General features: G+C 41.6%; 1 protein-coding gene across 2 annotated transcripts in view; it reads right to left on the bottom strand.

The window, feature by feature from the left end:
* LOC140486503 (neural cell adhesion molecule 2-like) overlaps nt 1-27572 on the bottom strand; it is a 1585952-nt gene that overhangs the window by 337604 nt on the left and 1220776 nt on the right. For both annotated transcript variants that reach the window (XM_072585745.1, XM_072585744.1), the window contains exon 11: nt 3483-3579. In XM_072585745.1, coding sequence (XP_072441846.1) covers nt 3483-3579 — 97 coding nt within the window. The remainder of the gene's footprint in view (nt 1-3482; nt 3580-27572) is intronic.

The following is a 27572-nucleotide window of genomic DNA, read 5'->3' as shown; positions in this document are numbered from 1 at the left end:
CTGCAGATGCTGGAAATCTGGCACAAAAAGCAGAAACTGCTGGATGAACTTTGCAGGACCAGCAGTATCTGTGGAGAGAGAAACAGAGTTAACATATCAGGTCCAGTGGCCCAGTTCTGTATCACTGGACTTGATACATTAGCTGTGCTTTCTCTCAACAGATATGCCAAATTTGTTGAGTTTCTCCAACAATTTCTGCATCTCTTTTGTAATGTGGAGATGGAGAGGATATCAAAAGTGAATCTGTCTCCACTGACCCTGGAAACAATGGCATTTTATTGATTGACAGATATTTTGAACCTGTGAGGTGCGGCATATGTGGGACAGTCGAAAATTGTGACGTTGGAAAAGGGCAACAGGTCAGGCAGCATCCGAGGAGCAGGAGAATCGACGTTTCAGGGCATAAGCCCTTCACCAGGAGGAGAGGCCAGGTTTAGGCAACCTTTTCCACTTGGGTGTATCCCCTGGGAATCACTGGAAGGGAGGGACACTCCTGGTGTTCTTGATGATCAGGGAGTCCAGAACCCAGGGATTGTAATCTAAGGATCCAGGTAGGCCATTTAGAACTGAGATGAAAAAAAGTTACTTCGCCCAGAGTGTGGTAAGCCTGTAGAATTCTCTGGAAAAAGAAAGTGGTGAGGCCAAGGCATTGAATTGTTTTGAGAAAGGGCTCGATATATTTCTTCAGAGTCCCTGTCTCAGCGAATCATCATAGCACATCGCTGAGTCACTTAGAATACAGTTCGACACTCCCTTCTTGCATTTTGCAGAGCACTAGCACATATTTTTCATTTCAGTTCTGCTACCAGGCCATTTTGTGGGCAGTGGCAAATCCCAAGCTCATTGACTGAAACAGCCCACTCCTCCCAGCTCCTTACGCACTCTCTGAACCCTCAATCAAATTGTGCCTAGTTGGATGCTCAGATGATCCTGTCTTGCCTTTCTGTACTCTTTCATATCATTCTACATCATAGTACTTCTATGTTGCCTGGCTATTTAGCACAGAAATAAAGGTAGGCAGTTTGATATGAGTCAGTCAAGGAGATGGTGATGTTGCTGTATGGCACAAGCCTGAATTAATTTCACACCTACAGCATAACAGCTTATGCAACAAAAGTACTGTAGATGCATCAACCAAATGGCCATAACTCAAAGTCTAAGTGGGTTAGTCCTTCACCATGTCACGGACGACTGTCATCAGTCAGAGAGCCCTGGCTCCGTTAATGAACAGGCAACTTCCAGTGTCATTCCTGATGAAGAGCTTAGGCCCGAAACATTGATACTCCTGCTCCTCGGATGCTGCCTGACCTGCTGTGTTTTTCCAGTACCACACTCTCGACTCTGATCTCCAGCATCTGCAGTCCTCACTTTCTCCCAATGTCCAATCTCACCCCAGGGGCTTGCACATGGTCAGTCAGCCACTTGTGGCGTGGTCTGGTTTAGAAATTCCTTATCACTGCAATCCAGGGAGTGGGTCACTGTCGCTCTCAGAAGTCTCAGAAGTCCTGAGTTTCCCAGTAAGTCTGTCAGGCAGCTGCACAGAAATGAGTCAGTGGTCCAGTCAGCACTGTCTGGCCATGTTGGTTGAGAGGGGTGGGGACTTGCTCAATAAAAGTCAAGGGTGACTTATTTTGGAACACTGCTGTGTTAGCCAATCTGGAGGACTTATCTGTCAGGATTTGAGGCAGCATATTGGGTTGCTAGGGGGTCAGTAACTGATGGAGTGCGACTGTACATACAAGGGTGGGAGATGATAGTAAGTTGGAGAATATTGGTTACCGTAGGAGGTGATATCAATGGTGAAAACTGCCGTGGCTTTAATGGGAGAGCAGTACACCATGACGGTTGGCGCGGTGAAAATGCAAGCCAAAGATGGGAGGCGAAGCATCAAATGAAAGACTTGAGAGGCAGTGAATGGAGGAAATGAAGGGATGCTGAGTAGTGATGGGATGGACAGGAAGGGTAATGAAGAAAAGAACTTGGACGTTCTTGGTGCAGGGGATGTTGACTATTAGGCTAAGCCTGAGACTCACTCTGCCAAATGTAAACTGGTGTAACCTTCCATCTTCTTTCAAGTCATAAGTGCGCAATGGAAGTGGAAAATGGCAGCAATCACACTTGGTGTGAGCAGAGTAAGTGGTTTATTTTTTCAGTCAGAGTACATGATATTTGAGGCCCTTTAAGGGGTGTTTGCATTTATCTGGAGGTTGTAAAGTACAGCTTGAATACATCTGTAATCATGGAATCCTGCATGGGAAATGCAGGCAGCAACCAACAATGTAGGTCCCAGATCCCAATCATAAGCAACCTTGACCATGTCATTGGTCATTACAGACAAGTCATCTCCTTGAAGTAGAAATAATTAGAGGCAATATTAAACATGGCACTGGCAGGCCACAATTCACAAAGACAATCTAAGAACCCATAGACTGCAAAAAGGCATGGGCCTGATTCCCTCTCACTTTGAACTGTAATTATTTGTCAACATGATCCTTTATGCAACACTGCCTTTCATGGGGGATATGTGTGGTGCAGGTGGGTATCAGTAATTGCATCACACTTGCCATCTCCTGGTGGAATTAAGTTTGAAATTGAAAGCTAGTCTCAGTAATGGTGATCACGAATGAATTGTTATAGAAAACCTTCAGTTTCTGTAATGCCCAAAAGGGAAGGAAATTTGCCATCCTTACCCAGTCTGGCCTATGTATGATCCCAGATTCACAATATCATGGTTGACTTTCAACTGCCCTCTGAAATCCACTCAGTTCAAGGATAACCGAGGATGGGCAAAAAATGCTGACTTTGTTATTTATACCCACAATCCCATGAAAGAATAAAGGAAAAGAAGCTTCTCAAAATTTGGTCAAGTTTTAGCTTTGTTCTCAGCATTTTATCTTTTTTCATACAAATCATTTACACCAAGTTCACATCTCAATCACTCCATTATCCCATGAGCACTCCGTTTTCTCTTTCTACTTATGGTGGGATTGAAATTGCCAGAGCATTTATCTGTGACTTTGAATTAAGAATATAATTAAATAACCATATCCTACTGCTTCCTGTTAAAGTTCAAAAATCAAATGACACCAGGTTATAGTCCAACAGGTTTATTTGAAATTGCAAACTTTTAGTGTTCAGCTCCAAAAAGCTTGTACTTTCCAAATAAACCTTTTGGACTATACCCTGGTGTCATTTGATTTTTGACTTTGTCCACCCCAGTCCAACTCTCGCATGTCCTCCTAAAGGAAGAGAGGAAGTACAGAAATCCATAACTGCATGACTTTCCTTACAACTGCATTGTGTGAATGATGAAAAACAAGGAAAATTGCAACTCATGGCAATTGTTAAGCAAATTTGACAGGGTTGCATCTTTCAAAATTTTTATCCGTGGCTGGCACACATTTTCTTTCATCAGCTCCCGTTATTAAAATCAATGTTTGTTGAACAGAGCAGAAGTGATTCTGTAAAACGCTTCCACTTACCAGCTTGAACAAGGGTGAACTCCTGAGACCTGGTTCCTATCTGGTTACTGGCTGTGCAGTTGTAGCTGCCAAAGTCACTGTCCACAGCTGGAGTAATCTGCAAACAGAGAAACAGAAATCATGGCATTGGTATTCTTTCTGATAACCTACTGGATTGTTAGAACTGGTCCATTGATTATAATGCCTCTCTCACCATGGTATATATGCTCAGTGATGATCAGAATTTAAAATCACAACATGAAATCATTGTGCCTCCAATCTCCCGCACATTGAATTTTCGATTTGTTTTTTTAATTTGCTGCTAGTCTTCTCCCCTGAACACAATGGCTTTGATCAGACTGGAAAACAAATAGCAAGTTAATAACCTGCACTTCTACTATTGTACAAATCGCCCATAGGCATGGCATGAATTGTAGTTGTGTAGTCCTTGTTGATGAACTTACTATTACTTCATGCCAACAACATTTTCCTTTGAGTCTCCCAGTTATTCTGAACAATATTTTGGATTTACATCTTAGTTATCCATTCAAAATGACACACATGGTCCAGTCATTAAGGACTCCTTTATCAACATGGTCAAAAATTACATGACACAACTTTGTCCAACCCAATCCAATATCAGCACCTGCAGATCGTATGAATCAACATAATAATTCTGAAATACATGCCTGTGACAAAATATGAACAATTCCAACTATTGCATCTCATTCTCTCACAGAATGAATCGTTGTTGGAGATTTTAAAAGGGAATAATATTTTACTTTGCTTAATATCACATCTCCTTTAGGTTTTGTTTCTTTCTCCTTCTCTTCATCTCATATTTCTTCCCTCTCTTCATATTTCCTTTCCTGGGCCATTTTCTAATGCATCTTTCTTCTCTTTTGTTTCTCTTTCACAATCCTTGTACCTTAATGGTGAAAGGGAGCCATTGGTGGTCACAGAATCATAGAGATGTAGAGCACAGAAACAGACCCTTCGGACCAACTTGTCCTTGCCAATTGGATATCCTATATTAATCTAGTCCCAGTATTTGGCCCATATCCCTCTAAACCCATGTACACAAGCAGATGCCTTTTAAATGTTGTAGCTGTAGCAGCCTCCACCATCTCTTCTGGCAGCTCATTCCGTGCACGCATCACCCTTTGTCTAAACATTTTCTCATTCAGTCCTTTTTTCAATCTTTCCCCTCTCACCTTAAACTGATGCCCCCTTGGTGTGGATTCCCCTACTCTCGGGAAAAAAAACCATGACTCTTTGCCCCATAACACTGCTGCCTCACAGCACCAGAGTCCCAGGTTCGATTCCAGCCTCGGGCGACTGTCTGTGTGGAGTTTGCACATTCTTCCCCTGTCTGCATGGGTTTCCTCTGGGTGCTCTGGTTTCCTCCCTCAGTCCAAAGATGTGCCGGTCAGGTGAATTGGCCATGCTAAATTGCCAATAGTGTTAGGTGCATTAGTCAGAGGGGAATGGGTCTGTGGGTTACCCTTCGGAGGGTCGGTGTGGACTGATTGGGCTGAAGGGCCTATTTCCACACTAATCTATATCCCTCATGACTTTATCAATCTTTATAAGGTCACCCCTCAGCCTGAAAAGTGGTATGGAAAATAGCTCCTGCCAGAACTGAGGAACAACAGACTCAAAATATTAACTCTGATTTCTCTACACAGATGCACCAGACCTGCTGAGCTTTTCCAGCAACTTCTGGTTGACAGCATACTTTCAGTTTTTTTTTAAATGCCCTGTTCGCCTCACCATAGCATTCTTCTAGAAAACTGCAGCAGCTGAACTAAAAGGTTCAGGAAATGCCCAGCTATAGCGCATATTGCAAAATGACCCACTCAAATAAGATCTAACCCATTAACTTTCACTTCCAGTATGATTCCATGGACACAACTAGTATTAAGCCAACATGCTATTGATTGTAGATAGCCCAGGCTACTAAACATTAAGATGCTAATCAATGTGATGGAACAGTACAATCAGGCATGATCACACTGTGGTAAATCAATGCAAAACACAGCAGGTTTCAAAAGCTGAAATAAAAACAGGGAGAAACCCAGCAGGCCTAGCAGTATCTGTTGAGAGAGAAACAGAATTAATGTTTCAGGTCTAATATGACTCTTCTTCAGAATTGAAAAGGACTGGAAAATCATGGTTTTCATGCTTTAGTTAGTGGGCCAAGCAGAGTGATTGGAGTAGATGGTAACGGTACCCAGGATAAAGACAAAGAGAGCGCTAATTGTAATAAAATAGAAAAAGAGATTTGAGTGATAGATATGAGAAGGAGCAAATGGTTCGGCTTTGCTGAGAATTAAGTCAATACAATACATTAGGTGGTGATTGTAGTCAATATTGAGGACAGAATCTCTGAAGCTGTTGAACTCAATGTTGAGTGCTAGAGGCTATAATGTATCTGAGCAGAAAAATGTCATTCATTCACTACATTCAGCTTCACTCAGAGGCTGCAGCAGGCCCAGGATTGAAATGTTAATGTGAGAGAAAAGTGGTTTGTTGAAATGGCAAGAAACTGGAAAGTTGGGGGTTTTCTTACAGACAGAGCAGAGGTGTTCTACAAAGCAATCACCCAGTATACATTTGGCCTTGTCAATGTGAACAGTGAATGCAGTGACCTAGATTGAAAGAAATACAAGCAAACTAATGCTTCACATGGAAGGGGTGTTTGGACCCCTGGATGACGGGCCAGAAAAAGTTGCAATTATTAGATCTTCTGCAATTGTGTGGGAAGATGTTGTGGCACTCCAAAGGAGTCTGAGGACTTGTTGAAAGTGATGGAAGAGTGAACATGCAGGTCACAGAGGGAATGGTCCCTGTGGAATGCTGACAGTGAAGGGAGAAGGAAATGTGTTGAGTTGTAGAGCTAGAAATTGCAGAAATCGCCAAGGATGATCCTTTGAATGCAGTGAAGAGAATGATGGAAAAGGACAACAGAAGCCCTATCGTTGCCCTGGGAGAGAGGTCAAGGGGTCAGAAATCCAGGAGATGGGTTTGACACAGCTGAAGTCCTGGCTGAACACAATGGAAGGGTGTCATTGGTTGAGTATAAAAACAGAGGGACCTCAATGGACATTGGCAGCCCTGGAACAGATAAAAGAGACACCAAAGGACTGTGGGAGAATGGAATGCAGTCCTTGTGGGAAGCCAGGTGTAAGAATGCATAGTCAAGGAGGTGGAGTCAGTGGTTTGTAATGGATATTGGCTAATAGCCTATCCCCAGAAATGGAAACAGGGAAGTCAAGGAAAGGGAATTGAAGAGCCAGAGAAGGTGAGAGAAGAGAAATTGATGACTTTTAATAATTCTAGAGTTATGATCTCAAGCTTGTGTATAAAGCAGTTAGTAATGGGTAGGAAAAAAAACACAGCCTTTTAGCATTGTGATTATGTAAATACAACTATAAAAATTCTGTATGACTCAAGTTACCCATCCTAACTGAATATATTCCTGATGTTTCTATTGTACAACCTCACTCTTCCAATCTTATCTTGCTGCCTCATTTCTAATATTTTTATAATGAGTGAACAAACATGCTGAAAGAAAATTGAAAAAGGCTTTTCATTGCAGCAATACCTAAGGGTTTAATCTTTAACAAGCCTGGCCATCGGGGAGAGTTGGCCACTCTGAAAGTAATCACTGTACAGCTTTTTTCTGTGCCTTTGCAATTTTAGCATTTTTTTACATAACCAAAAGAACATAGTTTCATAATATAAATTGATTTTTTTTTTGCATAAAATTGGTTCCTCAATTACTCCTTAATCTGAATCTAGCACAGTGAGAGTTGAACTTTTTCACTTCCTATTTCTTCACTCATGTAAATGTAATTGCGACAGCTTAAAATCTGCATTCGACCTACAAAGCAACTACCTGGAAGGTGCCTGATGAAGACAATCATGAGATGCTTCATCCCTTAATGATTCTGCACCAGAATCTTGCCACTGACACTGGGTGCAAATTGCTTTTCCACAGCAATGAATTCATCAATTTGAAAACCAGAGAAAAATAACTTACTGAATAAAACAATTTAATGTATGTTTAACTCCCACTTTTTCAGTACTTATATGATTGTGAGTTGACCCAGAGAATAGCGTCTTTTCCTCTTGGAGGTCTTTTGCTTTGAAGATATTGTGGATAATAAGTGGTCTTAAGGATCCCAAACATCGTTCCAAACTCTACAAATCAGATGATCTTTTTTTTAACAACACAAGCTTGCATGGCTGAAGCTTTAAAAATGGCTCTGTCATTTTGCAGCACAGTTTGATGGCTTTTTTTTAAAAAGAACGTTTTGCTATTCAAAATCTTGGTTTGCTTTCTCTCTCAGCATAATGCTTCAGCTCTTAGCTTGCACCCTACTGGTTAAGTGGCCCATATCTCAGGCTCATTTTACGGTTGGTTCAATTAAAAAAGCATAGCACTTTGACTGTTCTGTTTTTACTTTGTTAATACTTCCATGGTGACAGGACCTCAGAACTTGTTTCTCTTGTCTCCCTCTGAATTTACTTCCTTTGCCATATCCTCCTTGTTGAAGTCAACACACACCACATCACACTTTCTACTTAAACATATTCTTTCCTCATCACTTAAAACCGTAGTATCCCCCTGTTAAGCAATCTTTATTTTCTGCCACACCTTTAAAGTCTAACCATGTCACTTTACAATGGTTTCATGTTCTATCTGGTGGGTTATTGCTAAACTGTGTGATGCAACAGCAGCTAATTACTCAATTACAGTATATCTACAGCATGAAAGTAATGCAGTAATGCAAAAATAATTTCCAAGAGAGATGCCAGAACTGCAATGATATAACTGGTGCGAAATCAAAAACAGGCTGGAGCCCTGTTCTCTGCTAGAAAGGGGACCTCATTGTGGTGTTGATGTCATGATATAAGTTTACAAGGTACATGCTCAGAATTAGAGGCTACAAATGTAAGATTGTCATGAATATCTAACCAGGAATTCAGGGGAAAGTGGGAATGGTGAGACTGGGAATCTTTCCCCATGGTGAGCCATCAATTGTCTCCATTAGCGGCAATCCACCCTCCCAGATTGATGGTTATCCAGTCCTTTGTCTGTCCAACTGCTCTTCTCTCTCTTTGTGCTCCATTCCCACCTTTCATTTCATCTTTACCCCCTCCCTCAAACCTATCTTCTGCATAAAAAGCACCTTTTCTCCTCGCTAAAATCAGTTCCGAGAAAGGGTCACTGAACCCGAAACGTTAACTCTGATTTTTCTCCACAGGTACTGTCAGTCTGGCTGAGCTTTTCTGACAATTTCTGTTTTGTTTCCACATGGTGAAATGGAGATATGATCCATACCTGCATGTAAAAGAAACTGAGATAAGTAGCAGAGAGAAGTTTTGATAAAGTGAAATAAAGTTCATGTGAAGCAAAAATGCTGACCGTGTCCAGTTGGGTGAAAAGGAATGTTTCTGTTCTGTAAAATCTATGCAATTCAATATAATGGAATATTTCTGTCAGGGAGGCATCACTTTTTCAAAATACATGGATGGGCCACTTGCTGAAACAATGCACAAGAAACTTAATTGCGTTAGCACCATCTTCACTTATATTTCAGGCTGTATTCAACGACCTGAGTGTGCTATTTTCACTCAATACTGAAAAAAACAATGAGAAGGGCTTAAGATCATCACTCATCAGGGAGCAGTAATGTTATTTTCATGAAACATAGTCAATCCAACCTTTCCTTGTAAGAAAACCCATTCATTCCAGCAGGTAATTAGATTAGATTACTTACAGTGTGGAAACAGGCCCTTCGGCCCGACAAGTCCACACCGTCCCGCCAAAGCGCAACCCACCCATACCCCTACATCTACCCCTTACCTAACACTACGGGCAATTTAGCATGGCCAATTCACCTGACCTGCACATCTTTGGACTGTGGAAAGAAACCGGAGCACCCGGAGGAAACCCACGCAGACACGGGGAGAACGTGCAAACTCCACACAGTCAGTCGCCTGAGGCGGGAACTGAACCCGGGTCTCTGGCACTGTGAGGCAGCAGTGCTAACCACTGTGCCACCGTGCCGCCCAGCAGTCTAGTAAACCTCTTTTTTTGATTTATCCATGGGATGAGGGTGATACTGACTAGACAGCATTATTACCCATCTCTAATTGCCCAGAGGGTAGTTAAGAGTCAACCACATTGCTGTGGGTCTGGAGTCACACATAGGGGAGACCAGGTAAGGATGTCAATTTCCTTCCCTAAAAGATAGCAGGGAACCAGATGGTTTCTTTCCCCCCAATAATCAGGAATGGATTCATGATCACTCTTAGACTCTTAATTCCTGATTTTTATTGAATTCAAATTCCACCATCTGCCGTAGCAGGATTTGAACCTGGGTCTCTGAATTAACAGTCCCACAACAACATGACTAGGCCATTATATTCCCCCTTATGACTAGCATCAATGCATTAGCATCCTTCCTTAAATAAGAAGACCAAAACTGCGTACATGGTTCAGGAAGTGGACTCACTAATGCTTTATAAAACTGAAGCATATCTTTAATTCCTCTTGACACACGAACCTTTTTGATTACATGCTGTAACTTGCTTTTGCAAATTCATTCATTGGATGACGACAATGCTGGCTAGATCAGCATTTATTGTCCATCCTCAATTTGCCCAGAGAACATTTAAAAGTCAACCACATTGTTGTGGGTCTGGAGTCACACGTAGTCCCAACCAGATAGAATTGGCAGGTTTCCTTCCCCGAAGGGCATCAGTGAACCAGATAGACTTTCCTCACAATCAACAATGGTTTTATGGACATCATTAGACTCTTAATTCCAGATTTATTTTACCAAATTCAAATTCCACCATCTAGGATTTGAACCCAGGCCCCCAGAACATTATCTGGCTTTCTGGATTAACAGTCAACAGTGGGGTGTTGGAAAAGCACAGCAGGTCAGGCAACATCTGAGGATTAACAGTCCAGCAATAATGTCACGAGGATATTGACTCCCCTAAACCTGCATGCTCGTGTTTTGAGACTAATGCACAGAAACACTGAAATCCCTCTGCACCTCAGATTTCAGCTGTTATTCTCCATTCTTTTTCATTCTTCCTGCCTTAGTGAGCAACATAACATTTTGTCGCAGCACATCTGTCAGCATTTTTGCCCACGTGCTCGACCTATCTATATCTGTCCGCAATGTCCTTATGTCTTTTTCCCAACATAATTTCTTATTTATCTGCGAATTTAGTTACAATGTCTTTGCTGATCCCCCCAATCTATTTCATTGATGTACATTGCAAAACGTTGAGGTCCCAGCCCAGATACCTGTGGGACTCCATTTATCACATCCTGTCAATAAAGAAACGACCAAAGTGTACACATTCTATCATGTATGTTCCTCCTAAATTCATCAACGCTGTTGGCTTCAACTACTCCACATGGTAATGTCTGCCACAGTCTAACCACTCTAAGTAAAGACTTTTCTCCTCACTTCTCTGTTGGATATATGACTGCGACATCTTCTATTTGTGGGAATACTGTGCACAGATGCTGAAGACGCAGTGTAAATCTGGAGTGAAGATTCAACATACTGTTGACTAAAGTGGGGTGAGAGTCCATCCAGGAAGGGACATCACTCTGACCAGCTAACTCAGAACCCCCATCACAACTTCACCCTCCTATAAGCTGGACAACCCTTCGTAGTTGGAATCTTGTCCTATACTCCGAGTCAGAGCTGACACCTCAGCAGCCAAAAAGAAGGACGCTAAAAGCAGGAATAGAACAAAGTAGCAAAAGAAATGTGCAAGATCTTTGATTTTCTTCTGAGTTTTATTTTTTGAGATGGTCAATTGTAATTGTGAGTGCAAGGTGGTGAGAGACCTACTGCTTCGGTAGATTAAAAATAAGAAAAATAGCATATATAATGTGACACTCGCTTATTGCTGAGTGCTCTTACAATGAGATTAGGTTTTTTTTTAAGTAAGCAGCCAGAGGCCATAAGCTGATTAGTGTAATGCTCTTTCCAACTCCTCCATTAACTTGTCAAGAAAATCATCTTAAAGACTAGAGTGCTTTGTGAAGTTGTTAAGCCAATCAAAACTATAGTTGGAATTTAGCGACTGAAGGAGACTTCTGATATTTGATGCTCAACACCACCAAATGGATGAGGTCAATTTAGCAGAAAATCAATCAAGCTCCGTGAGATTTGTTGGTCTGTCCAAACTATGCAGGAGAACTCTGAAATAAAAGCTGAAAGTGCTGGAGAAAAACCAGCAGGTCTGGCCGCATCTGTGGTGAGAGAAACAGAGTTCACATTTTCAAGTCCAAAAGAATCCCTACAGATTGGAAGCAGGTCATTTGGCTCATCCACACCAACCCTGTGAACAGCACCCCTGTAACCCAGACACAACTGCATCCCTGTAACCCTGCATTTCCCATCCCTGTAACCCTGCCTAATCCACCTGACCTACTGTGGGCAATTTAACATGGTCAATCCACCTAACCTGCAGCAATGCTAACCACTGAGCCACCATAGTTGAACATATGAATTAGAATTAGAATTCCCACAGTGTGGAAACAGGCCCTTTGGCCCAACAAGTCCACACTGACCCTCTGAAGAGTAACCTGCCCAAACCTATTACTCTATATTTACCCCTGACTAATGCACCTAATCTCTAAACACTGCGGGCAATTTAGCATGGCTGATCCACCTAACCTGCACATCGTTGGAGTTGGACTGTGGGAGGAAACCGGAGCACCTTGAGGAAACCATGCAGACACAGGGAGGATGTGCAAACTCCACACAGACAATCTCCCAAGGGTGGCCACGAAGCTGTCTGGTGCTGTGAGGCAGCAGTGCTAACCACTGAGCCACCATGTCACTCTGTGCCATTCCAAAAATTGATTGTGTTCTCTCTCTCTACAGATACTGACACATTTGCAGAATTTCCCTTGCACTTCCTGCTTTCATTTCAGATTCCCAGAATCTGCAGTATTTTGATTTTTTTATGCAAGAGGATTCACATACCAAAAGAACATCATGCCCTTGGAATGTGATCCCTGTGTACGATACTTCAGACACAGAGTTAACTATCACCTTCCATCACTTAGCCATTTCGAGCTCACTAATCTGATATTCGATCAAGGCAAGGCAAGAATATGATCAGGAAATATCAGAAACAGTAACACTTGAACATCAGTAATAGGCACCCAGGGAAACACGGAGTTCAACTTTTCTTGGGTTTATCCCTGAAATGGTGAATCCAGCTTGAATTGTGGATCCGAGTTGAGAAGGCAGAGTCAGGAAAATTCCACACTCCACAAAACTGACCTGGGATAAATTTGCCCATGTGGTCTAATTGTTGTTCTGGGGAAGTTGCAAGGCAGCAAAAAGGATTTGGGCCCTTCAATGCTGAAATCAGTGAAGAGGTGAATGGTTGTGTTCCCAATTTAGTTTTATACCAGGAATTGTCTTTTGATGTGATGGACAACATGGAAAGAAAGAAAGAGAGAGAGCAATCCTTCATTCCATGTCCTTTCTCTCTATTCTGCTGCTAGTTGTTAAAATACAGCTCATGGTTTTTTCCAGAATCTGGCTCCATTGTCTTTCCAGCTGACGAACTGATGGGTGATCTTTTCATTTCCCAATACCTGAAGTTATCTTATGAGTATGATCTAAAACAGGACATAGAAACTACTTTGTGTCATCTCAGTTGTGTGGTTTCAATAACTTTTGAAAAAACTATAATCTCAATGCAAATGACTTTGGTTGATGAAATCTTTGGTCAGGTGACCATACGAAAAAGGTAGAGATTAGGTCACTCAATCTTTTGAGTCTGCTATACAATTCAATATAATCATAGCTGATCTGATTTTAACCTCAACTCTCCTCAACCCCACCTCCTGTCCCATATTCACCATCCCTCCTAACCTTCCACTCTCCAATGCTGAATGTTCTGTGAAGGAGAGAGATTTAAAAAAAGACATAAGAAGCAAATATTTTACACAGAGGGTGGATGCAGGTACAATTATAACATTTAAAAGACATTTGGAGAAGTATATGTATGGGAAAGGTTTAGGTGGATATGGGCCAGTAGCAGGCAGGTGGGACTAGTTTAGTTTGTGATTAAGTTTGACATGGACTGGTTGGACCGTAGGATCTGTTTCCATGCTGTATGACTGTATGACTCTGTGCCCCAAAGTATTGAATTTCAAGCACAACACATCAAACTCTTCTTCAATTGTCTTCACCGCTGTGCCCATTTCTTTGGACAAGAGTCATTTCCATTCCCACAGACCCCTTCGCCCACCTCCAATATTCTCCCTCTGGCCCCCTCCCTTTGGCCTTCTACCTGCACTTGATCTGTTCATTGAGAACTGTTGATGTAACATTGGTTGCCTCAATTTCTCTTCCCCCTCCCCCACACCCATTCCAACCTATCTCCCCCAGAAACAACTGCACTCCGTGTGCTCAGATCCAACCCTGACTTTGTTTTTAAGCCTGCCTTCTTTGGGCTCTATCCCCAATCACCTATCATTTAATCCTTATACCTTCTCCCCACCCTACGGTCTGCTTAAAAACCAACATTTTCCTAGCTACTATTGGTTCTGGGAAAGGGTCACCAGACTTGAAATGTTAAGTCTAATTTCTCTTCACAGATGTTGTCAGCCCTGCTGAGCTTTTCCAGCAATTTCTGTGTTTGTTTCTACGTTGCTGTATATCTCCTGATAATCTTTCATCCCATTTTTACAGATGCACCTTAGAAAGCATTCTATTTGGGTGCATCACAACTTGGTATGGCAACTGCTCTGTCCAGAACAATAAGAAACTACAGAATTGTGAACAATCATGCAAGCCAACCTCCCATCCATGGACTCCATCAACTCCATCGATACTTCTTGTTGCCGTGGAAAAGTAGTCAACATCATCAAAGATCCCTCCCACCCAGTTATAATCTCTTCTAATCTCTTCCACCAGGCAGTCAAGACAAAAGCTTAAAATTATGTCCAACAGATTCAAGAATGGCTTCTTCTTTGGTACTATTAAACTGCATATTAGAGCTCTCATATTTGAAATCTAATGGTCATCTTGCTTTTGCACATCTCCTGTGAAACTGTAACTTTGTATGCCTCACTGTGTTCACCTCATATATTATGATTAGCCTGTACTGCTCACAAAACAAAACTTTTCACTGTACTTAGGTACATGTGACTGCAATAAATCAAACACACCATTGTAGCCATTTAATGTCCATGTATTTCCTTAAAACAATTCAGTCCATGAAAGGTCTCAGGGTAACAATCAGGTGATGTGCGTTTAAATTTGGAAGTCCATATTTACTCCTGTAGTTAACAGATTCAAGTGCAGAATAATCCACTGCTCTCATGGCTTCACATAAGACCCTCCTTACCTGACTCTTTCTGGATATTTTGCTGTTCCTGTCTCCCTCGTACACTTTCCTAGCCTCTTCTTAAATATATCTGTGATATACACCTGAACCACACACTGCAGTTGTCAGTCCCACTTCATTGCCACACAATGGACAAAGGCATTTCTGCTGTATTCTTTATTGGATATGTTAATAACTTTCTTACAAGCAGCAGACAGAGCAACTACCATAAGCTCCTCCCCGCATGCATAATTTTCAATTTACACAGCGGAGAAAGTATGTAGACGCTCTGGGCATCACACATAAGAATGGTTCCCATTTAAATATTTGGATATCTCTTATTTTAAACCTGATTTTGGTATCCCCACTGTCGAGAAACTGGAGTGTGCAAAGCTGATCGGATTGCGTTCAATGTGTTTCTTTTGGATAACCAGGATACCTGATCTGTCAGGGGAGATAGACCTATGGTTTGTTTCTTCCTTGAGTAAGAGGAAGTGGGATCTGCTGCATTAAGGTGACTCTGGTGCTCTGCAGGTGAGTTTTTAATTATCAGTCATTGATTATGAGCGACGCTGTCTGGGCCAGTGTTTATAGTCTGTCTCTTGAGAAGGTGGTGGGGAGATAAATTATTGCCTCTGTAGTCCACATATAATTGTTAGTATTGAATGGTTTGCTAGGCCATTTCAGAGATGAGTGAAGAGTGAACCATGCTGCTGTGTGTCTGGAGTCACATGTAGGCCAGACTGGCTAGAGTTGGCAGATTGCTTCCCTAATGGGCATTGGACAACCAGAAGGAGTTTTTCCAACAATCATCACCATTACAATCTTGATTCCTGATTTTTTTAAAGAATTGGATTCAGATTCCAAAGACAGGGTTCAAACCCAGGTCCCAAGTACCTGAGTCTCTGGATTAATAGCCTAGTGATAATTCCACTTGGTCTCTCCCATGGGTCTATTACCTTTTGGGATTACAAAAAGTAAGCAAGGATATGGCAAAGATATGGCTGAGTTCATTGAAACTGTCAAAGCTATAAAAGAACTGCCAAATCTATCAAAGAGTTTAGAATACAAATATTTGCATAAGGGATTGGTTGAAGGAATTTCAATAATTTATAAATTTCAATCATTTTTCAATAATTTGCTTTATTAACCCGAATGGGAAATTAATGCTGTAATGACATTAACAGACATTAAATTGTATGATGTCATCACGTCTCAAGCTATTTCCATGGTAGATACTAGATGAGTTTGTAGAGAGGGGGGAGAGCAAAGGGTATGGCATGGGATGACAGTGAGTTTGGACAAAACTGAGTCTAACTTTGTGTTTCAGTTAGCTCAGTTTACGAGGTAACTGATCCACAATGCCAACAGCATGGGTTCAATTCCCACACCAGCTGGGGTTACCATGAAGGGTGTGCCTTCTCCTCCTCTCCTGAGGTGTGGTGACCCTTAGGTTAAGCCACCACCAGTCATCCCTCTCAAGTGAAAGAGCAGCCCGATGGTCTGGTAAGACTATGGCAACTTTATGTATCCCCTGAGGTACTTTTTCATTTCCTTTGGAGAAGAGAGGACAATATTCACCCCTGTATATGTAGGAATATCAAATATGCAGCTGATTTAACAATTTATGAAGACAACACCCTTGGAGATTACTATAGACCAGAAACTGAATTGGTCTATCCATGCAAATACAAGACCAGGTCAGAGGCTAGGAATAGTGTGGCAAGTGGCTCACCTCCTGACTCCCTCAACCTATCCTCCATGAACAAGACACAAGTCAGGAGTCATTAAATGGAGGTGCCGATTTTGGACGGGAGTGTAGAAAGTTAAAAATCATGCAACACCAGGTTATAATCCAACAGGTTATTTGGAAGCACTACCTTTTAGAGCACTCCTCCTTCACCAGGTGGCTGTCCACCTGATGAAAGAACAGCACTCCAAAAGCTAGTGCTTCCAATTAAACCTGTTGGACTATAACCTGGTGTTGGTGTGATTTTTAACCAACTCAGGAGTGTGATGGAATACTCCCCACTTGTTTGGATGGGTCCAACAACACTCAAGAACCTTGACACCATCAAAGACAAAGCAGCCCACTTGACTGGCATCACATCTACAAACATCTGCTCCCTCCACCTCTGACGCTCAGTAGCAGCAGTGTGTACCATCTACAAGGTGCCCTGCAGAAATTCACCAAAGATCCTTGGACTTTACCTTCCAAACTCACAACCACTTCCATTTAGAAAGGAAGAAAAACACCAAAGAGTAGCAGGTGCCAGAAATCAGAAACAAACAGAAATTGCTGAGAAAAATCAGCAGGTCTTGCAGCATCAGTGGCGAGAAAGTAAAGTTAACGTTGCCGGTCACAGGACTACCGACTTGGAAATTATATCACAGTTCCTTCTGTGTCACTGAGTCAAAATCCTGAAATTCTCTCCCTAATGCCATTGTGGGTCTACCCACAGCATATGTACTGTGCTGGTTCATGAAGGCAATTCACCACCACCTTCTCAAGAGTAACTTGGGAAGGGCAATGAATGTTGGGCCAGCCTATGGTGCCCAGATATCATGAATGAATAAAATTTTAAAAATCTCCAAGACATTAATGAGCACTTACAATCCCAAAATAATCTCCTGAAAGGTACCATTCAGTTTACAAAATGAGATAATGTCTTAATGCCCTGAACTTCATTAGAAGAACAACAGCGAAAAGATGGAATGGCATTTAGCTTCATTATACCCCTCTAATGACCCTGAAATAATTAGATTAGCATGATAACCATTTCATTATTAAAACAATGCCAAAGCTGCTTCCCTCATAATAATTTGATTTAATCACTTTGTTTGAGTTGAGAACACAAATTGGAGTCGATGTCATTAGGAAAGTGAAGGTGCAAATAAAAGGAATGCAAACCGTTGCCTTCGAAGGATAGTTACACTTCCTCTAAATTACATTAAAGGGGCTCACTCAAAATCCAGACTGATCAATGGAACGCAAGCAGATAAACACCAGCTAGCCCACAATCAGCATTACCTTCTCTGCTTCATCATATTCTGTCACCATATCATCTATTCCTGTCTCCCATATTTATTTATTTTTATTCATTGGATGAGGATGTCACTGGCTAGGTCAGCATTTATTGCTCAATCCTATTGCTCAGAGGGCAGTTAAGAGTCAACCACATTGCTGTGAGTCTCCAGTCACATGTAGGTCAGATCAGGTAAGGATGGCAATTTTCATTTCTAAATGACATTAGCGAGCCAGGTAGGCTTTACCCAATAAGCAGCAATGGTCAACCTTCGACCCTTAATTCCATATTTCTTATTGAATTCAAATTCCACCATTTCTCGTGGCAAGGTTTGAACTCAGGTCCCCAGAACATTACTTGGGTCTCTGGATTAACAGTCCAGCGACAACACCACCACGCCCATAGTTTCCTAGTTTATTTACCTAGCTTCCTTCAATGATTCCTTGGTTCTCATCTCAGCTACTCCTTATAATAGAAAATTCCACATTCAAAGGGCTTAGGAACAGAACTGGATCATTGTGGATTTCTGAGGCTTTTCGTATTACAAAAATTTATGATTGATCTGGCTGTGGCCTCAGTTCAACCTGCCTGACTGCACCCATAATATCTGGCTCCTTTGTTGATCAAAATTCAGTCTAACTCAAAGTTTTTTTTTTAGCTATTATATCCTTTATAATGGATTCTAATATTTTCCCAATGATTTAGGACAAATTAAATGGCCATTGTTATCTGTTTTATGTTTCTCTCCCTCTGTGAATAAGAACGTTTTCTCCACACTCTCAAGTCCCATTCAGGTCTTGTCTGTTTTGATAAGATCACCAATCCAACTGTTCTCTGCTTAAAAAAATTCTCCTGAATTTATTGGGGACTATCTCATAATTATGATCCCTGTCTTTAGGTTGTCTTGCCAACAGTCCTGAAATAATATTACTTAGAATCCTATACCACAGAAACAGGCCATTTAAATACTCTGGTCTGTACTATTTTTCTCTTCATCAAACTATCCTTCTGTCCCTTCCCCCATCGTGCACATATGTAGCTTCCATTAAATGTGTCCATAATATTTTAATTCAGCTTTCTATGGTAATAAGGGTATGGAACGCTTTGCCTGCAACGGTAGTAGATTCGCCAAGTTTAAGTGCATTTAAGTCATCATTGGACAGGCATATGGACGTACATGGAATAGTGTAGGTGGGATGGGCTTCAGATGAATATGACAGGGCGGCGCAACATCGAGGGCCGAAGGGCCTGTAGTGCGCTGTAATGTTCTATGTTCTATGGTAAGTAAATAGACTATCCTATGTTCCCCAGCTCATTGTAAATCCTATTATGGGACAGTCTCGTGTTGGCCAGGACAAATTGGAGCAGCATATTCCCTCCCTGGAAGTACATTGAAGGGCTCTTGTGTTTTTCTGATGGAGAGTTATACTGTGTATAGCTGGGATACAACTATTTTTTCTTCATTTTTCAATTTTGCAACTAAGGATTGTACCGAGGTACTCTGTACCCAAGATGGTGCTATCAGTGGTGACTTATAAACTTTTCCCTGTACTCATTTGAGTAACAATAAAGCTAATCCAGTTCAACTCAATACATGGAAAACTAGTGACACCTTTTTCCATCAGTTCAGTGAGACTCATGGATAGCCTATGCTCCTAACCCACAAATTGCTGCACCTTTTACAATTTTCCTGGTCCACTATTTTGTGCAATGGGGATTGTTCTTCTACTTCAGCTGCACCTTGCTCTTCTGTCCCCAGGTCCCTCAGTTCAGCAAAAAAATGTTGGGTAGGCTGCAGAGACAATATTGTGTGCAGTTCTAGAATCTGAACTATAGGAGGGATGAGATAGCACTGAAGAAGGGGCAGAGGAGATGCCCCAGGATGTTGCTGTGGGCTGGGGAATTTCAGTGATGAAGAGAGACTGGACAGACTGAGGTTGTTTCCCTTAGACAGAAATGGGTACTGCAGATGCTGGATATTAGAGTCAAGATTAGAGTGGTGCTGGAAAAGCACAGCAGGCCAGGCAGCATCCGAGGAGCAGAAAAAAATTGACGTTTCGGGCAAAAGCCCTTCATCAGGAAGATAAAGGAAGTAGGAATGTACTTAAGAGGGAATCAGGAGGGCAAAAAGGCGACAAGGGATATCGTTGGCAAATAGAATTAAGGAGAATCCAAAGGGTTTTTACAAATATGTTAAGGACAAAAGGGCAACTAGGGAGAGAATAGGGCTCTCAAAGATCAGCAAGGCAGCCTTTGTGTGAAGCCACAGAAAATGGGGGAGACACTAAATGAATATTTTGCATCATTATTTACTGTGGAAAAGGATATGGAAGATATAGACAGTAGGGAAATAGATGGTGACATCTTGCAAAATGTCCAGATTACAGAGGAGGAAGTGCTGGATGTCTTGAAATGATTAAAGGTGGATAAATCCCCAGGACCTGATCAGGTTTACCCGAGAACTCTGTGGGAAGCTAGAGATATTTGTATCATCGATAGTCACAGGTGAGGTGCCGGAAGACTAGAGGTTGGCAAACGTGGTGCCACTGTTTAAGAAGGGCGGTAAAGACAAGTCAAGGAACTATGGACCAGTGATGCTGACCTCAGTGGTGGGAAAGTTGTTGGAGGGAATCCTGAGGGACAGAATAAACATGTATTTGGAAAGGCAAGGACTGATTCGGGATACTCAGCATGGCTTTGTGCGTGGGAAATCATGTCTCACAAACTTGATTGAGTTTTTTGAAGAAGAAACAAAGAGGATTGATGAGGGCAGAGCAGTAGATGTGATCTATATGGACTTCAGTAAGGCATTCGACAATGCTCCCCATGGGAGACTGATTAGCAAGGATAGATCTCACGGAATACAGGGAGAACTAACCATTTGGATACAGAATTGGCTCAAAGGTAGATGACAGAGGGTGGTGGTGGTGGATAGTTGTTTTTCAGACTGGAGGCCTGTGACCAGTGGAGTGCCACAAGAATCGGTGCTGGGTCCTCTACTTTTTGTCATTTACGTAAATAATTTGGATGCGAGCATAAGAGGTACAGTTAGTAAGTTTGCAGATGACACCAAAATTGGAGGTGTAGTGGACAGCAAAGAGGGTTACCTCAGATTACAACAGGATCTTGATCAGATGGGCCAATGGGTTGAGAAGTGGCAGATGGAGTTAAATTCAGATAAATGCGAGGTGCTGCATTTAGGGAAAGAAAATCTTAGCAGGACTTATACACTTAATGGTAAGGTCCTAGGGAGTGTTGCTGAACAAAGAGACCTTGGAGTGCAGGTTCATAGCTCCTTGAAAGTGGAGTCACAGTGAAGAAGGCATTTGGTATGCTTTCCTTTATTGGTCAGAGTATTGAGTACATAGTAGGAAGATCATGTTGCAGCTGTACAGGACATTGGTTAGGCCTTCCTATCTGGTCTCCTTCCTATTGGAAAGATGTTGTGAAACCTGAAAGGGTTCAGAAAAGATTTACAAGGATGTTGCCAGGGTTGGAGGATTTGAGCTATAGGGAGAGGTTGAACAGGCTGGGGCTGTTTTCCCTGGAGCGTTGGAGGCTGCAAAGTGACCTTATAGATGTTTACAAATTATGAGGGGCATGGATAGGATAAATAGACAAAATCTTTTCCCTGGGGTGGGGAGTCCAGAACTAGAGGGCATAGGTTTAGGGTGAGAGGGGAAAGACATAAAAGAAACCTAAGGGGCAACTTTTTCATGCAGAGGGTGGTACGTATATAGAATGAGCTGCCAGAGGATGTGGTGGAGGCTGGTACAATTGCAACATTTAAGAGGCATTTGGAAGGGTATATGTATAGGAAGGGTTTGGAGGGATTTGGGCCGGGTGCTTACAGGTGGGACTAGATTGGGTTGGGATATCTGGTCAGCGTGGACAGGTTGGACCAAAGGGTCTATTTCCATGCTGTACATCTCTATGACTCTATGCCTCTAAGTTGAAAGGTTTTTGCCTGAAATGTTGATTTCCTGCTCCTCGGATGCTGCCTGACCTGCTGTGCTTTTCTAGCATCACTCTAATCTTGTTTTCATTAGAGGAGAGGAGATTGAAAGGGGGCACGATTGAGATACAAAAAAAATTTGAGGAGCACAGAGAGCGTAGGCAGGAAGAAACTTTTTTCCCTTGGTATGGGAACTAATGCCCAGGAGGCACAGGTTTAAGATAAGGGACAAGAGATTTCGAAGGGTATTAGAAAAAAAAAACATTTTTCTACCCAGAAGGTGGCAGGAATCTGGAACTCAATACCATTGAGAGTGGTGGAGGCAAAAACCCTCTTAACACTAAAGAAACATTTTAATGTTCACTTGAGATGCCAAGGCATACCAGGTGATGGTGAAGTGCTGGAAATTGATAATAGATTAATTCAGTGATTGTTTTTGAATTAGTGACTGTGCTGCATAGCTCTTTGGTTTTAAGGGTAATTCCCTTCATATCTGAAAGTCTTCTGATCCCTCTCTTAACCAGACACAACAAATCATCATCCACAGTTCTCTCGATAGAATATTCAGAAAATTAACAATGCCTTCAATGACGAAACTAATTTTCATCTCAGTTCCAAGTGGTTATGACACTATATTTTTACATTTCTGAAACAGTCGAGTGTCAAGGAATATGACTGTGAATTTTCTCTACAGAGCCCTAAGATTGTGGTGGCACAGTGGCTCAGTGCTGCTGCCTTACAGAACCAGGGAGTTGGGTTCAATTCTAGCCTACCCGTGCACATTCTCCCTGTGCCTGTGAGGATTTCCTTTGGGTGCTCTGGTTTCTTCCCACAGTCCTAAAATGTGCAGATTAGGTGACTTGGCCATGCTAAATTGCCCAAACCTTTCAGTGATGTGTAGGCCAGATACATTAGTGAGGTGAAATGTAGAGTAATAAAGGAATGGGTTTGGGTAGGATACTTTTTGGTATGGATTTGTTGGGCTAAATGGCCTGTTTCCACACTGTATGAATTCTAAGCCCTTCTCTTGTTTTTCCTGGACCAGAACTGAGCTGGTTAAAACTATAAAACTTCAACATTGTAAGTGAACGACAGCCTAGAATGGTTCAGTGTCTCCCTTATATGTGGGTTGATAATAATGATTTGCAGCAATTTCCACAGTGGGCTGTGATTACCATAATTAAGTCAATTTATACATTCCCGCTTCGAAACACTGGGAAATATTTAAATGCTGTTTATAACAGAACAGTAACAGCAATTTTGAAACAAAAGCAAAATTCTACGGATTATGGAAGTCTGAAATCAAAACAGGTGAGAGAGACTCAGCACCTACAGAGAAACTCAAAACATCAAAGCTTCCAGTTTTCAAATTTTCATTCGAAATGGGGAAAAGCAATTGTGATAAAAAGCCATTGACTTGAAATGGTGACTGTCTTTCCGTCTCCACCAATGCTATCAGAAATGTGGATTCTTCACAGCACTTTCTGTTTTTATTTAGGAGTAAGATTGAAAGTTGCCTTTTCACTAACCTGGCAATTAATCTTAGGGAAGAACTGCAATAACATGGAGTGCTCTCACAGGTGGAGATCAAAGAGCCCTATTCATGCCTAATGCATTGTACCTACTTGGAGTAAAGTCAAATTTTCTGAAAACTGTTGATTTATTCATTTCAATTCATTTGAGAGTGGAAGTACTTTCATTAAAAGGCCCTTCTGTGTTCTTTGTTTGTTTCAACACCTAGCCCTACCCTCACAGACTGAAAGACAATCTGGCTTGGATTAGAAAGGGCGTTGAGAACCCTTACACAAGTGCACCAACAGATTTGACCCTAGATGTTGCGTCCGGTCTAATTTCCCCATAGGGAAACTCAGCATAATTAATGCAGTGATTATAATGAGGTTGGCTAGCTGGACCTCATAGAGCATGAGTTCCCTGATCAGGGCTGTTAATCTGGTCCAAGCAGGGAGCCCTGGCTGACAGGTACAAACAGGAATGCCAGACATCGTGTTGAATCTGACAGCTGCTCTGAGGGAGCTGGATCAGAGTTAAGGACTCTCCATGTGTAAATAAAGGTTGACTTGGTGACAGGATACTAGCCTCTGTAGAGTCATTTCAGTTAAGGCAATTAACAGAGAAACATTTAAATGGAACCCCTCCTAGATAAGTATGCCTGGGAGAAAAGAATTGAAGATTATACTGATAGGACAAATTGAAACAAAATGGTACGAGGCTACGTGGAGCATAAACAGCAATATTGAACAACCAAGTGGAATAACCTATTCCTATGGTTTAAAGTTCGATGCAATTCAGCAAACATTTCTAATCAAGATGAGGGCACTGCTCTAATGATCTGAGTTATGTAAACTTTACCTTCTTAGTTCTTCAATAGCAGCTGGTTGGTACTTGAGGGAAGTCTAAACAAACATCAGAGATGTAGCTACCAAGAGGGCACACATTTACAGAGACAGAGAGGTTTCCAGCATGGAAACAGGCCCTTCAGCCCAACTTGCCTATATCACCGAGTTCTCATAATTAATCTGTCCTGGGACAGGCTAAGCAAAGACATGCCAGAGAATTCCTAGAGGCCTGGCACTCTAACCACAATGCCATAAACAAACACATAGATCTAGATACCATCTATCAAGCCCTCAGGAAATGAACAGGAAATGACATCACCACAAACCCCAGGAACCCCATCCAGGACAAACATATAAATAGAAAGCAGGAGACAACAGCTTCGCTTCACTTGGAGGTCGCCACTGATGATGTTACCTCGCCAGGTAATGAAACATCTGGATATCAAACCTACAGCTCAGCGAGCAAACCTGCACCCTAAACCTCAACATGAGCTACAAACCTTCACAAACCTTGCAAAAATCTAGTCCCATTTGCCTGCATTTGGTCCATATCCCTCCATACCAGTCCCATCCATGTTTTATTTTCTAAATGTTTCTTAAATGACTAAATTATATTTGCTTCCACCACGACCTCTGGCAGGCCATTCCAGACACTTACCATCCTCTGTGTGAAAAATTGCCCCTCTGGAGCTTTTGCATCTCTTCCCTGTTACCTTAAACCTGTGCCCTCTAGTTTTAGACTCCCTTAGCTTGAGGAAAAGATGTTAGCTTCTCAGTGCCTCTTGTTATGAAGAGGTGGGTGTACCGTTAAGAGAGTTAAAAGCAGCAGAACTACCAGACACAGCACTAAGTGTTTCAATAAGGCAACAATATAACACTGAGTTCAACAACTCGATTAGTCTGTTGCCTGGAGATAAGAACAGATTTGAATTTGGCCAATCAGTTTAAATTATACCCTGAAAAAATACCAATTTCCAATCAAGTTTGAATTGAGTATATTGACAATCTTAAAAGCTAATGATACAATCCAATGCTCTGGGGTACAAGAGTGGGGGAGAATTGAACAGTTGAGAGGAGAACTGCCAAGTTCTATCATGTAACAGACTGCTTGAAAAATTATCTCTCTTAAAAGTAACTTTTCGATCAGTAACCTGTAATGCAGAAATTCCTAACCAGGAGAAAAGATGACACATGAAGATCCAAAGACAAGAACGTACAGCTGCCTGGGTTTGAGATAAAAAGTGTTGTTTTGTAAATCTTAATTGGGAAGTTTATTGGACTAGTATTATAGAAGGGAAGGTAAAGATAGGTTGGAGAAATAAATTGTAAATAGTGGTTAGTTAATTATTCTCTGTTATACTTTAGATTAGATTACTTATAGTGTGGAAACAGGCCCTTTGGCCCAACAAGTCCACACCAACCCTCCAAACAGCAATCCACCCAGACCCATTCCCCTACATTTACCCCTTCACCTAACACTACGGGCAATTTAGCATGGCCAATTCACCTGACCTGCACATTTTTGGACTGTGGGAGAAAACCAGAACACCCAGAGGAAACCCACACAGACACAGGGAGAATGTGCAAACTCCACACAGACAGGTGCCTGAGGCAGGAATTGAACACAGGTCTCTGGTTCTGTGAGGTAGCAGTGCTAACCACTGTGCCACCATGCCGCAGGCAAAAAAAATCTCAAGCCTGAAGGAAGCCAATTTATTCACCTTCATCAGTTGCTGTGAACTGTGGCTCTTAACCAAAAAAATCAGAGACTTTATAATCTATGAACTAGTCATTCTGTGCCTTCTACACACCAATGAAAGTGCCTAGAGAAGGGAGTCTGAGGAGCCACAGGTACTGACAAACCAAAAAGACAGTCTGTGGACAGGGACTATTAAACTGCCTTCTCAGTGATTTTTTCAGCCGTAACACACTCACGTGTTCTTGTGCCTACTTGTGAGCATGTGTACTTTACGTAGTTCTTGGCCACTTGAATTTTTACAGATAACTTCATTGGATAAATATTTTCTGGGTTTTAAATTAAGCAAGAGAGTTTACCTTGTGTTGTAACACTCTCATAATTTTATCGGCCTCTATAAGGACACTCCTCCATCTCCTACACACCAGGGAAAAAAGTCCCAGCCTATTCAACTTCTCCTTACTCTGCAAATCCTCCAGTCAGGTAGCATCCTAATCAATCTTTTCTGCCCTCTTTCTACTTTAACAATGTACTGTACTTTCTATAGTAGGGTAACCAGAACTACATGCAATACTTTAAATGTGGTCTTACCAATGTCTTGTACAGCTGCAATAAGATGTCCCAAATGCTATGCTCAATCCTCTGACCGATGTTAGCAAGCATACCAAAAGTCTTCTTCACCACCCTGCCTAAATGTGAGTCAACTTTCAAGGAACAATGAAACTGTACCCTTAGATCTCTTTTTGTCTTTAAGACTCAGCAGGCCCTACCATTATACCACTGACTGTGGAAGTCCTGCTCTGATTTGCCTTACCAAAATGCAACACCTCACATGTATTTAAATTAAACTCCATCAGCCAACTCCACTTATACACACTGGTTTACTGCAGAATGATGAAATTAGCCTAAATAAGGCAGAAAATGTTAATGTCCAGAGTCATTTAGAGTGGACTGATATGCCATTGTGAGAAGTTGAGACTTTGATCACCATGGACTTGTAGCTAGGTTAAAAATGCTGGATAATGGGACGTTGTTGTTCTTAATATCGTTACTGAGAGTTCCGAGATAAGTGGATCAAAACTACGATAGGAAAAAGCAAGATTTGGACTCAAAGACATAGCTTTTGGTCCACACTTTATTCATGATAAGGCAAGAGAAGCTGGAAGTATTGTTCTTTGGAGGAGAGGTTTAATAAATGTTCCATAATGTGAACGTTTTGACATGAAATAAAAAGTGCTGACATCTCAAAGTGCTTCCAGTTAAGTAAACACTTTTTGAAGTTTAGGCATTATTACAATGTAAGAAACTTCAGCCAATTTTCACACAGTGAACTCCCACAATTATGAACGTGGCAGATGGCCAAGAAAATCTGTGTTTTGTGATTTTGATTAAACGAAATATTGACTGTGTGGAGGAGGGGGATAAACCCTCTGCTCGTCTTCAAAACATTGTCATAGGATCTTCTATGTCGAACCAGTTTGGGCCTCAGTTGAAGGTCTTTAGAAAGATGTCAACTCAGATATTGCAGAACTGAACTGAAAAGTTAGCCGTGATTTTTGTGCTTACATTTCTGGAATGGGACTTGAACCCAGAGACTTGTGATTGAAAAAGCAAATAGATTATCGACTGAGTCAAGGCTGACACTTTCAAAAAAACAAATAAGTACAAATCTTTTCCACT

This window comes from Chiloscyllium punctatum, chromosome 15 (assembly GCF_047496795.1).
Source record: "Chiloscyllium punctatum isolate Juve2018m chromosome 15, sChiPun1.3, whole genome shotgun sequence".
Classification (NCBI taxonomy): Eukaryota; Metazoa; Chordata; class Chondrichthyes; order Orectolobiformes; family Hemiscylliidae; genus Chiloscyllium; species Chiloscyllium punctatum.
Note: the sequence above shows the minus strand (reverse complement) of the source record. Positions and strands in the feature narration are given on the sequence as shown.